We start from the raw sequence: 13,806 nt of genomic DNA, 5'->3' as shown, positions 1-13,806 counted from the left end.
GCTGTTATAAAGACAACCAGTGTGGCAGATATAACGGATCACTAACTACTGCCTACAGCACATGTGGATGAGATGAGCTATTTGAAGATAATCGAGAAAAGTTGCATTTAGACTTTCTTTTTAAAACTATACCACATATGAAGATTTCAAACTTACAAAACATTGTGTTGAATACAAGGTCATTTTCATTTTTATGAAAGAAAACGATGTGGACTTTGATATAATTTAATGAGCATTTCTGGTATACCTACTATATATCAGATACTGTGCTAAAAAATGGGGATAGGAAAATAAATGACTCATTCTTTGTTCTTGAATAGCCCACAGCAGAGTAAGAGAGACAAAATGATTGCACCGTGTGGCAGAGCCCAGCTAGTCGCTCTCCTATGTCCAAGTGGACTACTTCCCCAGGCCACTGCATCTAGACGGTGCACATGGCCAGTCTCACCAGTAGAATGCTGACACAAAAGTGATGTCTGCCACTTCCAGGCCAGGCCCTACGCCTCCTGTGGCATCCTCCACACTCTCTTTGTTCATCAGTTAGCACAGTGCAGGGGATCTGCAGAAAACTCCAAAGCCAAAAGGAACAGTGGACAGGTGGTTGTATGGGTCAGAGCCCACACCTCCCACCTGGAAAGAGAACCCTTTGCTGGGATAAACCACTGTCCTTCGGGGGCTGTCTGTTAAGTTACTAGACCCTGACCAATAGACAGTATAATGTAAATGTAGTTTTCAAAATGAAAGCACAGCACAGGGAGCTCTAGGAACACGAGAATGAGGCCCCTAAGTGATGGTGAGGGGGGAGGGGAGGGAGGGAATTCCTAGAGGAGAGGCAACTGGAGACTCATCCCAAAAGATAAGCAGGATTTACCTGGGGTGGGGGAAAATGTGACAGAATACTACATTGCATGTACCAATTTAAAGGGTACAGTGGAACAGAGAAGGTACTGGACCGGTAAGCAAAGTGGGTTTTCACCTAAAAGCAATGTAGAGCCATTCAAATACTCCCAGCAATACTCCAGACATGATCAGATTTGCAGCTGTAAAGTCCTCAATGGAGAACAGTCTGGAAGAGTTGGGAACTAGAAAAGGCAGAAAGGCCAGTTAACTGGTCTGCTGCAGTTCCCCATGGTAGGAATGAGAAACGCAAGGTTTGGCGCAGAAAAGAGGAAGCAGATCAAAGAGCGCGTGGAAGCATCAAAGGAACTTTCTGACCAACTAGACAAGTGGTAGAATATGGAGGATGAGAGGTCATCAAGGAATGAAGGACTTCCAGGTTTCTGGATTAGATAACCAGGTGAATGGTGGCATCAGAAATGGAGAAACAGGCTACAGGAGAATGGGGACGAGCAGATGTACAGAGAACAGGCTGGGCTCGAACTGTATATGGGACATCAAGGAGGTGAAGGCCACAGGCTGGTGGATATTGAGTTCTAGCAAGTTCAAGGCTAGACAGGTGTGTGCTTGAGGGTAGCTGAAGCCATGGAATGGATGAGATCCGATTGAAAGAAAGGCCAGAACCCTGAGGCGCCAGCACACAAGGAAGCAGTATTGGGGGCACACTCATCTGCTGAGAAAGGTGGTGATGGAGACTACAGCACGATGATTCCTTCTAAAGAGGTGTCCTCAGCTCCAACTGATGGCTGCCATGTGGGAGAGTAAAGCGCAGTGTTCTCAGAGCTTCCGATTCCTTTTTCCCTTCTCCCGGGTCTTCAGGTACCGCTGCAGCGCCTGCTGCGTGAGCTTCCGGACACGCATCTGGCCCTCCTTGCAGGGCACCACGGTGCCGGTCCTGCCGAGGCGCACGGTCACTTTCATCCTGGCCCCCGGCGACCGGGCCGGGCTGGGCCGAACAGGTGTCTGGGCCGGCGGGCGCGGGCGGGCACAGAGACCCCGGGGCGCCCTCCGGGCCGGGGGCTTGCAGCAGAGCCCCTTGGCCCCGGGCAGGCGGGAATCGGAGAGGAGGCGGCAGCGGGGAGGGCGACCCCCCAGGTGGCGGGGGGCCGGGGACGCCGAGGTTTAGGGCCCCGGCCCCGGCCCTGGCGGTGGCGCGCGGGGCTGCAGTTCGGAGGAAACTTTTGCGCCGGATCCCAACTCCTCCGCTGTGCGCCTCGCTCTGGGCTCCCGCCTACTTCTTCTTTTTCAGCACTATTTAATGTTAAAAGGAAAATCTTACTAAAAAGAACAGGATCTTAATCTTTTAAAAACTGTCATACAACCATTAAAAAAAAATCACTTTTGCATATTCAATTATTCTGAACGCAATCATATTCCAGCTACTGCGCTAATCTGCCTACTGGCCAGTTCTTGTTGGCAAAGCTAATCTCCATCCAGGCCTGTGTGTCCTCCCGAGTTCCTTGTCACACTGGCATTTGTTCACCCCGCAAGACCCAGACCTGGGGCTCCGCTTCTCCCTGACCCAGTCTTCACTAAGTCACGTGGTCCGCGTCCTCTCTCTCCAATAGCGCTTCCCCAGGTCAGGTCCTATCACAACATCACCTGGACTATTACTCCTTAGTTACCTAACTGCCCTCCACCAGCTTGTGGCCGCCCTCCAATGGCTTCCGCCTTCCACCTGGTGCCCACCTGAGCACTCTAGACTCTAGGCCATGAATGACCTCAGCCAGCAGGCATTTCAGCCTCTCTGACCCTCAGTCTCCTTGTCTGCGAGCAGGGTAGTAACACCCATGTGCTGGGAAAACTCGACTCCCTAACTCAGCACTTAGCAGAGTAAGTGCAGTCAGGAAAAGTGGTCTGCTTAGCCTGAAAGTCTTTTTCTAAGAGTTTCTTCTGGGCATATTGAAGAGAAAACAACACTTTCTAGAACCCCAGAAGCTTCGTCCCTATGTGTCTAGTTCTCCTTTTCTGCCCACAGAATGAAGATCAGAAGAGAACCTTCTGTATCCTATGCTGCCCTTCCAGCTGCTCCTTGGTCCTCTCAACCAGGCTGAAGTTAATATCCCCACCGTGTGATGGTCAACAGAGGATCAGAGGGTACAGGGGAGGGGAGTGGCCGCACCAGGGAATTATCAGAACTTCTAGGTGCCGGACAAAAACCTACACAGGATGGATGCAGGGGCTATTTCATTTTCATTCTGCTCCCAAAAATGTAGCATAATAGTAAATGTTAAACAAAATAAATAAACATTACCTACAAGAAATAGGTTAAGAAAGAGGTTGAAGGTACGCCTTTGTGATTTTAGTCATCAAAAATGCTATAATATTCTAAAATACTAGTAAGTATAAAATGAACCAATTTTGTTATGTAACAAAACAAAAAATAATATACTTCAAAATAAGGACAATGTAGAGATGAATTCTGCATTTTATTGCACTCAAATAACATTCAACAGAAGATGATTACATTATTTTTAGAAAATCCACTGATGCTGCCCAGCTTGGCATATATCTGTAAAGACAAGTCTCATTCGTGGAGATATTTGGAATTAGAAAGTATTTGAAGTTGACCACAGCATAATGAATCTTCAATGTCCAGAGTTCTAGAGATGATTATATACAAAAATCCAGCAAAATTTATTCTACGCAGTTATCAGTTCTATGTCACTCCTAAGTTTCCCTAAAAAAATATGGCTTTATAAAAAGTAGTCTTCTATAATTCACAATACGGAGTAAGAGCTTCAGGAGATTCTGAGTAGCAACTCTGTATTACCCAGATCACAGCTTTAGAAAATTATTGCTTCTTTACTAACATATTACTTTGGGTTTCACTACACTACAGTTCAGCATAACTTACTACATTGTACCGATGACCTCTAATGAGAAAAATATAAAATCTCTTTGATTTTGACCCTAAAAGCAGAAAAAAATGCCACTTTATCTTAAAACAATGTGAACATGATCAAGAGCTCCCCGGACACACAAATGAAACCACTTCTTAGAGTTTTCTTTTTTTTTATAGCTCAGGGTCCTTTCAAAATGAGGGTGTAGCTACCTTTTTTTTTCTAACAAATGAGTATTTTCATCACGGCGGCTATTTCTGAGCCACAAATGACTCACACTAAAAACAGAAGAAATGCTTCAGCGTGGAAAGGAAAGGGCTCACACACTGTCAGACAGCAGCGGGCCTCTGGCTTGTGAGCACTTTTCACACAGCCTACATCACCCAGCCAGAGGCCCTGTGGACTTTTATACACGGAGCAGGCTTCGGCGTTGTATGGGCGTTACTTAACCAGCCAAAGGCAGGACAACCTTTACGTTATGCACCAGTAATTGATAAGAGACTTTCTAAAATTTACACAGATACTCACGGGACTACAGCTATTCTACAATCACTCCGAGGTGTGGAAAAGCATTTTTGCATGATATAACAGGCCATTCCTTTCCCCTGCGTCCTAACAATAACGTTTCCCCCCTTATTTTGAAAAATAAATTAACCATGATAATTTAAACTTTTATTGAAATTTAAAATTTTTCTAATTAACAAGCTAAAAGCTACAGGAATCTCAAATGTTGAGTTTTACCCTGAATACTCGAAGCTAACGTAGCCATTTTTTATAAAGGTATTGCTGCAGATATATACAACGCAAATCTTCACAGCTAATAATGACCCCATCAGTGTCTTTAAGACACTCGTAGTGGTTTTAAATCATGTTTCACACAGTGTATATAAGTCAGCCCAACACAGTTAGTGTTAATTACGGATAAGAGATATTAAAATCCTGCCATGACAATTGCTGCTACCTCATCAATACGATTATTAACTATTGTCTGAAAAACACATAAATGCAGGTAAGACTAAAAGCTGTGTCACAAAAGGAAAAAGAAAAGAAATCCAATGGATCCACTAAGGCTATCAGAAAAGGACATGCAGGAATGTAACATCACATGTGATTTTTGTTTCTAAAAAAAAATACACTAAAATGCCAGTGGACTATGGTTCATTCAAAACATCTTTAGTGTTCATTCCCAAAGATCTTGGTCTGCTCAGAAATTACTTCACAAGATCTATCCCAGCCATCTTTTGCAGCGTATGGGTAAACTGGTCCTCCTGTGGTGGTAGGGGCAGCCTTTCTGAAGCTTTAAGTATCTGCAAAGATAAGGGGAAATCTAAATTAAAGGACCAACTAGACATAGACTGCGAAACTGCTTCATTTTTACTCTACTTTTAAAAAACCCAGCAACAGAAGTAAATGCTTTTTTTTTTTTGTATTGTTGTTGTTTTTAACAGCAACAGGGTAACAGAATGATTCACTACCTAGAGTAGTCCCTGGGGGCCCTACTACTATGAAAGTAGTTCCTACTGCTTTCATTGCAAAGCTAATGAACATCAGAGGTTCTCTAGAGCATCTGAGAATTACAACTGAATTTAAAAATGTCAGTCTTTTGCGAAATACAAATTAAATTAAATTTCTCCCATCAATGTTTTCACTGTATTAAAAAGAAATGCAATAGAGGGGGGGAAAGTCTAGTATGGCATTTGAAACACAAATAAAGGAAGGATTTTCAAGGGGCAAGAGGATACTGAAGTTGCAGTTAAAATATATTACTTTAATAATCTTATATCAATTTTAATGTTATTGAAGATATAAGTGGTTGGTAAAAAAAGTATACACTATTTTAAAAGAAGTAAAATTCATTCCTGTCCAACTTTCAACAAATATTTTCTTATTCCGAACTCTAGTGTCTGATTTATTTTACTACCACAGCACTGGATCTATGTTACAATTAGAGTAAAAAAGGCGTTTGTGGGCTTCCCTGGTGGCGCAGTGGTTGAGAGTCCGCCTGCCGATGCAGGGGACGCGGGTTCGTGCCCCGGTCTGGGAGGATCCCACATGCCGCGGAGCGGCTGGGCCCGTGAGCCGTAGCCGCTGAGCCTGCGCGTCCGGAGCCTGTGCTCCGCAGCGGGAGAGGCCACAACAGTGAGAGGCCCGCGTACCGCAAAAAAAAAAAAAAAAAAAAAAGGCGTTTGTGCACATAAAGGCCCAAATTCCGATATAATTTCTAAAGCTGGATTGTGATCCTTCCTTCCTCCCTCCCTCCCTTCCCTCCTCCCCTATGTATCTGTCTACATGTGTGCATACGTGTGTGTGTGTAACCAGAAATTTTTATGTAAGCAGAATTATTTGGTGCTAACGAGAAGGAACTGGAAATTATATGTATACTTTTGTACATCCAACAGAAATGAATGTTTGTCTACCAAGAGACATGTATAAGAATATTCACAGCCGCTTTCTTCATAACAGCCCCAAACTAGAAATAGTCCCTGCAGCCATAAACACAGAATGGAATTTTTACATGGAATATTACAGTAAATAGAACTGATAAAACCAATAACTATAAATATCAAAGGATGAAACTCACAGTCATAATGATGAGCAACAGAAACCAGTCACAAAAAAAGTGTATATATATGTGTGTGTGTTTACTTGCGGTTCTATTCAATCAAATTCAAAGACGGGCAGATCAATCTATGATGACACGGGTCAGAACGGTAGTTATCATTTGTGGGCGCGTTACTGGGGGAGGGGAGAGGGAGAGACCTCCAGGGGCTGGAAGAACTCTGCGTAGTGGGTACAAGAATGTATCACACGTACAAGTCCATCAAACTGTACCCTCAACATGTGAGCACCTCCCTGTGTGTAAATTACACCTCAACAGAAAGAGTTTTAGAAGATGGGTTTGACCTTAGGTTCTCTTAGAATTTAACCGTTAGCTGGATTGTGAGGAATAAGCACTTCTGTAACCTGTGCAATCAAAAATCCTGGAGACCATGGGAACTTATTCAAAGAATAACAAGGCAAACAACGTAAAAGCTCAGTTACAGCTCTGAATGGCTCAAGTTATGCCCCTACGTATTTGAAGAAGTCTCCACTCAGAAGTAGTCCACCAAGTTGCAAACCCAGCGTCTCCAAATTCAGGCCAGTGGTCTCTGCTACCCTCTGTTCCTCCCGCCTTCTGTATCTCCATTAAGGTTCCATCATTCATCCATTCAAGCCGGAAGCACAGGAATCAAGCTCGACTCTTCCCCCTCAACCAGCCCCTCTCCCACCAAATTACCTCCACCGCCAGGGTCCGTGAAATCCGTCCCTGCTCTGCGTCCCTGCCACCAGTTCCAGGTCCCACCACTTCTGCTTAGATGAACACATCTGCCCCCTGACTGGTCTCCACCTCCTCACAGGACCTCCTCTGTTCAAATCTGGATCTGATCACACGACTCCCCGCCTTGGAATTTTTCTGCTGCTTCCCTGCACTTTCAGGCCCACGTTCAAATTCACAAACATTGTTTACGGGATCCTCCGAGAAGCGCCGCCTGCCCATCCACACTGTCTACTTACACCTGTACCTGGCACCCCACCTTGGACTTTGTGCTGCACGCACTTGCGTGCCCACCCCCGACGTGCCAGCTCCTTCACTTCCAGCAGCTCCTCAAGGCTCCGCTCCAGCACGACCACACGTGGGAGGCCTTGCCTCACGCTTACACTCTGGGCCCCAAAGTCGGGTTAGTTCCCCCTCCTCTGGGTGCTGCCCTGTGTACCACTCTGAGAAGTTAATGACGCTGTATTGGTTGCTATCCCCAGCTGTACACCCACAGGATGGGATTATCACAGCGATAAGTATGTTACTATGAACTTTAATATGCAATATTAAGATTGTATAACCTAGTCGTAGAAAGATCGGGGAAGGCAAAGTAATCATCAGTTAGATTCCGAGGGCCAGGAAAACAGATACCCAGCATTTTGCAGAGGGCCTCAGTTTGCGTTTTCCACTGAATAAGGAATTTTAAAGATTGAAAGGTAGTAAGGTAGTAAGGAAATGGGTCCCACGATTGTTTCCTCAGTTCACATAGTTCAACACTGTTGCAAAAGCAGTCACCTTATTGTACAAAATAGAGAGCGATTTATGAATATTATTCTTTTGTAAGACTGAATAATTTAAAAAATGTAATATAAAGTAAGACTAAGAAGATAATAGGAAATAAGCAAACCCAGTGCAATCATTACAAATAATTATTGCTGACTCTCCGCCTCACATCCTCTTTGGTGAAGGTCAAACTGCAGCCGTGCAGTGCATCACTCAAATTTTTATGACACCAGAATGTAAGACAAATGCATTACAACTGACAGGTTACAACTCCTTGATCAGGGCTCTCAGAATTTAGCTTCTCTTGATCCACCTCAGAGATCAGGCTAATTAATTACTAAACAACAAGAGCCCCCGCCACCATTTACTGGGAGCTCATTGTGTGTCAGGAAACATGCATATGAATCCAATCTTCATTTTCATTTACTTCAGCTGTTAAACATCTCATCAAAAAAGGCACCTTATTCCAGCCCCCCAACCACTTAGTATTTTGTATTTATGTTCCAAGGAAATTCTTGGACTGCATTTATAAAACACCAAAGTAGAAGCACAGAACTTTTTGGTCAGAAAATATTATTACGTTTCCTACCTTCATTCAAGTCAGGTAAATATTAAAAAATATCAACTATAACTAGAAAAGAGTCAGTGTTGCAGAAACTCGTTATTTTTAGGAATACTTATGAAACAATTTTCTTGAGAGGAATGGACAGTAATCAAAATGCAAATTCAGTAACCTGCCCTGCATCCTCAGGTTAGAAACGAGGCATTCTGTGAAGCATTGCTCAACAACGAAGAGGAAATTACAGAAGCAGGGCAGAAACATCGACCTTCCCTGCTCTGTGCATCTTTCCTAAACACAAAATATACTCATATGCCCAGCAGTCATCTTGTAAAAGATCAATTTCTCCATGGATTTCTTTTCTCACTCATATCACAATACCAACAATGCAGCTCCTTTAGTATTCGTATATATTTTAAATGTACAACACGCCACAACTATCAAAACCTGAAACATCCCAACTGTTAAATAAGCAAATATGAGCTGTGGTGTAACTAAAAACACTCTTTGATTAGAAAAGGTTGTTTTCCTCTTGAAATTTAGTATTTCACTAAATTTTGGAAGGCACAATTATTTCTACCAAAATCAGTAATACGAATGTACATCATTGCTACAGAATTCACATTAAGCATCATGTGAAAAACGTGAGTAAAAATTGAACCAATAAATGACACAGAAAGAAAACAAATGGAAATAAAACAGAGAGACAGGAAGAAATACAAAAATCCTCTCCTAATGAAACATTTTTTTCCCACTTTGAAAGCAAGAGGTTTCTATGTTAATTTCCGACTGCAGGTATGGTTAATGTCATCTCTGAAACGCATCTGAAAGCACAGGCCTTGGTTGAACTCATCGGTGATGAGTTTAAACTCACTGATGATGAAAGGGACATACGGGGGAAGGGAGGAAAAAGCAGAGGGACGGGTGTAACACAGTGGGCTGGCAGGAAGGACTGCCTGGGTCACGCAGGGCACAAGGGTGCTCTCGGGGAAGACTGGGGAGGAGGAGGGCCAATGTCACTAATTTAAACACTATTAATCTTTTATCTGAAGGCAAGTCTGATTCCACATCCTCCATCAGATAGCCTGTCAATCAGAACGAAAGGAAAAAAAAAAAAAAGCCTAACTTCCACTACTAGCACCATCTATAATGGAAGCCTACCTAACTTCCACTACTAGCACCATCTATAATGGCAACAATCATACAGTACTTTGATCATGAGTACTCCTCAAAGTCTAGCTCAACAAATATGTACTAGACTCAGTCTGATGTCTATTTCCCATTACTTCGGCTCAACTGACGAAAACACGGAACAGTTTCTTTTTAAATTTAGGTATAATTAATCCTCCTCTCTCAGGAATTCTACTCTTCACAGAATTATTCCAACTAGTGTATCAGCAGCATCTTTTAAACAAAAAAGGAAAAAGCGATACATCTGACAAAATGCCATACCTGGTGGTACTTCTCGCTGTTCCTCCGCATGGGGCACGTGCACCTCTAAAATAAATAAATCATAAATCATAAAACACTGCATTACAGATTGCTGACCAGTATTTAAAATACAGACCACCGATCTTTAAGTTACAGTGATCATTTTCACAGACTTTTTTGGGTGTTCAACTGCAATTATCATAAAACAATAGGTTTTTCCACCATCCCAACACAGAAAAATTAGCTATAACTTCGTAAAATGTTGTGTATTTCTCAACTGTCCTGAACTACAGGCTTTAAAACATTATCTGCCTAACTGACTGACCTCAAAACTCAGTCTGGCAAAGGAGATATGAACTAAAACCTAAGTTTTCACCACAATTTTGCATCAGACTTGATAAGAAAGCTGAAGAAAGACATTTAAAGCATCTCGTTTCTTCTTAATGGCACAAAAAGTCAAATTGAAACTGAATCTTAAAAATATATCACTATCTTTAATAAACTTGTTTTTGAAAAATAATACTCAAGGTTAACATATTCTAAAACTAGCCAGAAATGTGGACGTGAACGTTAACATCTAGTCTTTTTCCTTGGCTACTTCAACCTACTTACAACTAAAGAAACTGTAAGCCTCCACACTCAACAGTATAATGATATACTGACTTGATTCACTCTATAAAATTACATCACATATTTACATCTTCATCCCTACCAACCCCTGTAACATTACCGTAATCGAGAGGTAAGATTGTATCTGCTTTCCCTTTGCTCAAGATTTTTAACAGGCTTCGGTCAAAAGGAGGAATTTTTATTAGCATTTTCTAAAACTCAAAATATTTATGCAGCTATTTTAATCATTTTTCTTCTTGCATTACTTTGCTTCTAATTTTAAGAATGATACATGCTCAAAACAGTTGGAAATATTTTAGATAAAAGTAAAAAGGAAACAGAAAACTATCACACATATTCTCCCTGACCCCTGTTAAGCTTCTGGAAGAGTTCCTTCTCCTAGTGGCAGCACCACGAATGTTCACTAGCTTTCGGTGTTGTGACTGGCTTGTTCATGGTTTGCCTATTTATTTGGTTCTTAATAATCTAGAGACATGTTAGCACTTTACCAACTTGACCAATATTTTTCTCAGAACTTCTTTTACTTTTGTCATTTTAGGTATATTTGAAAAACTTGTATGCATCGTAAAGTATTAACCACATCCGTTGTTATTTTCATCCCTGATGTTATACTAAGAGAGACACTATTACTGTGATAAATTTTCATCCAAATTTATTCTGAGAAAAATGTACATTTAACAAACTTATCTGAAATGTATTTTGGTAATGATATAACAAGATTTTTTAAAAGAAATAATTCGTTATATTAGCACAACCTGAAAGTATTGCCTATTGATAGAGCCTACTTTGTCTTACTCCAGGACTTTGTAAATCCACTTCAGTATGGCTTTGACCCCCATCAATCTACTCAAATAGCTTTTGCTGAGATCACCGACATTCTCCACATTGCCAAATGCGATCGATGCTTTGCAAGTCCTGAAATTCCAATGGCAGTAGCACAGAACATACTCTCCCTTCCTTCTGCTCTTTCCCATCCTTCCCTGCTGGTTTTCTCACTGGCTATGCATGCTCCCTCAAACGTCACAATGTTGGGATTCCTTAGAGCTCAGTTCTGGAACTGCTGGTCTACTCCCTCTGCACTCACCTCCAAAATGATGTATTTCCATGGAATTGGCACCATCTCCATGGGGATGGCTCCAAGCATTCACATCCATCTCAGATCTCACCCATCGGGCTCAGATTGGCATATCCAACTCCCTACTTGACGCCTCCACCTGGGCATCTCACCCATCGGGCTCAGATTGGCATATCCAACTCCCTGCTTGACGCCTCCACCTGGGCATCTCACCCATCGGGCTCAGATTGGCATATCCGACTCCCTACTTGACGCCTCCACCTGGGCATCTCACCCATCGAGCTCAGATTGGCATATCTGACTCCCTACTTGACGCCTCCACCTGGGCATCTCACCCATCGGGCTCAGATTGGCATATCCGACTCCCTACTTGACGCCTCCACCTGGGCATCTCACATAATTCCTGAACATAAAATACCTAATATGGAATCTTTGATTTTCTTCCCTAAACCAGGAAAGAAAATCATTTCTTCTCAGTAAACAGCCCTAACACCCAACAGTTATTCAAAGCAAACCAAAGGCCCCTTTATTCCTCTTTACTTCACCACCATCAGGAAGTTCCATCAGTTGTAATTCTAAAATACATTTCAAGTTTAAAACTTGCCCCTCCATTTCCACTTCATGGTCTTCCTCCAGGCCACCATGATCCCTTCTCTGGATTAGGACTCAATAATTTCCTAACAGGGTGGTCCCTGCTTCCCTTCTTGCTCCATCCAATCCATTCTCTAAGAGTACAAGTAATCTTTCAAAACATAAATCAGATTATGTCATATCTCACAAGTATTTCCATAGATTCTCACTGTACTCAGAAAAAAATCCAAATTCCTTACTAGGTCCTCCAAGGCCCCAAATGATCTGTCCCATCTCTTTACTGCTTAAGCCAATTCAGATTCAGTTTTCTGTTACCTGCAGCAGAAAGTAACCTTACTGACACAGAAGGGTTTAAGCACAGGACTGACATAGCCAGATGTGTACTTCTGAAGAGCTCATCCTAGTGACACTGTGAAAGAAGGATTTGAAGGCGACAAGCATGGAGTTAAGAAGACTAGCTAGCAGGCTAGAGCCATTGTCCAGGAAGTTGATGAGGGGCTGAACTAGATTACCAGAGCTTCAGAGGAAAGAATAAATTTGAGAAATGTTTAAGGAGACTATTCAACAGGACTTGGGATTAGCTATAGAGAGAGGGGGAGAGGACACAACACCCACATTTCTGGTTTGGGAACCCGAGGACTTATTGATGCAACCAGCCAAGATGGGGGAAGACAAGGGAAGAGAAGTTTGGTGGGCGAGTGACGGTGACAAGTCTCCTCTCGCTGTGCACTCAAGTGCCGCAGGAACATAGAAGCTGCGGGCTGGGCCAGAGGCGCACAATCCAGAGCCCCACTGCCCAGCAGAAGGAATTCCCTGAGCAGCCTCTGTTACGCCCTCTACTGGCTGATCAAAAGGTTAGGAAAAAACTGTATTTTTTTTTTCAGTTCATCCCTAATGATTTTAATGTTTTTATTGGAGTATAATTTCTTTACAACGGTGTGTTAGTTCCTGCTTTAAAACAAAGTGAATCATCTATACATATACATACATCCCCATATCTCCTCCCTCTTGCGTCTCCCTCCCACCCTCCCTAGCTCAGCCCTCTAGGTGGTCACAAAGCACCGAGCTGATCTCCCTGTGCTATGCGGCTGCTTCCCACTAGCTATCTATTTTACATTTGGTAGTGTATATATGTCCATGCCACTCTTTGTCCCAGCTTACCCTTCCCCCTCCCCATGTCCTCAAGTCCATTCTCTATGTCTGTATTCCTGTCCTGCCCATAGGTTCTTCAGAACCTTTTTTTTTTTTAGATTCCATAAATATGTGTTAGCATACGATATTTGTTTTGCTCTTTCTGACTTACTTCACTTCGTATGACAGACTCTAGGTCCATCCACCTCACTACAAATAACTCAGTTTCGTTTCTTTTTATGGCTGAGTAATATTCCATTGTATATATGTGCCACATCTTCTTTATCCATTCATCTGTCGATGGACACTTAGGTTGCTTCCATGTCCTGGCTATTGCAAATAGAGCTGCAGTGAACATTGTGGTACATGACTCTATTTGAATTATGGTTTTCTCAGGGTATATGCCCAGTAGTAGGATTGCTGAGTCGTATGGTAGTCCTACTTAGTTTTTTAAGGAACCTCCATAGTGTTCTCCATAGTGGATGTATCAATTTACATTCCCACCAACAGTGCAAGAGGGATCCCTTTTCTCCACACCCTCTCCAGCATTTATTGTTTGTAGATTTTT

At 42.5% G+C, this 13,806-nt stretch overlaps 1 protein-coding gene across 7 annotated transcripts in view; it reads right to left on the bottom strand.

Annotated features, from left to right (window-relative positions):
* Positions 1–13,806, bottom strand: part of ASPH (aspartate beta-hydroxylase) — a 386,751-nt gene that overhangs the window by 286,427 nt on the left and 86,518 nt on the right. For all 7 annotated transcript variants that reach the window (XR_003437357.1, XR_003437358.1, XM_027128024.1 and 4 more), the window contains one exon: positions 9,833–9,877. Coding sequence is in view for 5 of the 7 variants with exons in the window: in XM_027128024.1 (XP_026983825.1) it covers positions 9,833–9,877 (45 nt within the window). In the remaining 2 variants the exon portion in view is untranslated. The remainder of the gene's footprint in view (positions 1–9,832; positions 9,878–13,806) is intronic.

The sequence above is a fragment of the Aethalodelphis obliquidens genome, unplaced genomic scaffold (assembly GCF_003676395.1).
Source record: "Aethalodelphis obliquidens isolate GAN/ISIS:26980383/991018 unplaced genomic scaffold, ASM367639v1 scaffold33, whole genome shotgun sequence".
Classification (NCBI taxonomy): Eukaryota; Metazoa; Chordata; class Mammalia; order Artiodactyla; family Delphinidae; genus Aethalodelphis; species Aethalodelphis obliquidens.
Note: the sequence above shows the minus strand (reverse complement) of the source record. Positions and strands in the feature narration are given on the sequence as shown.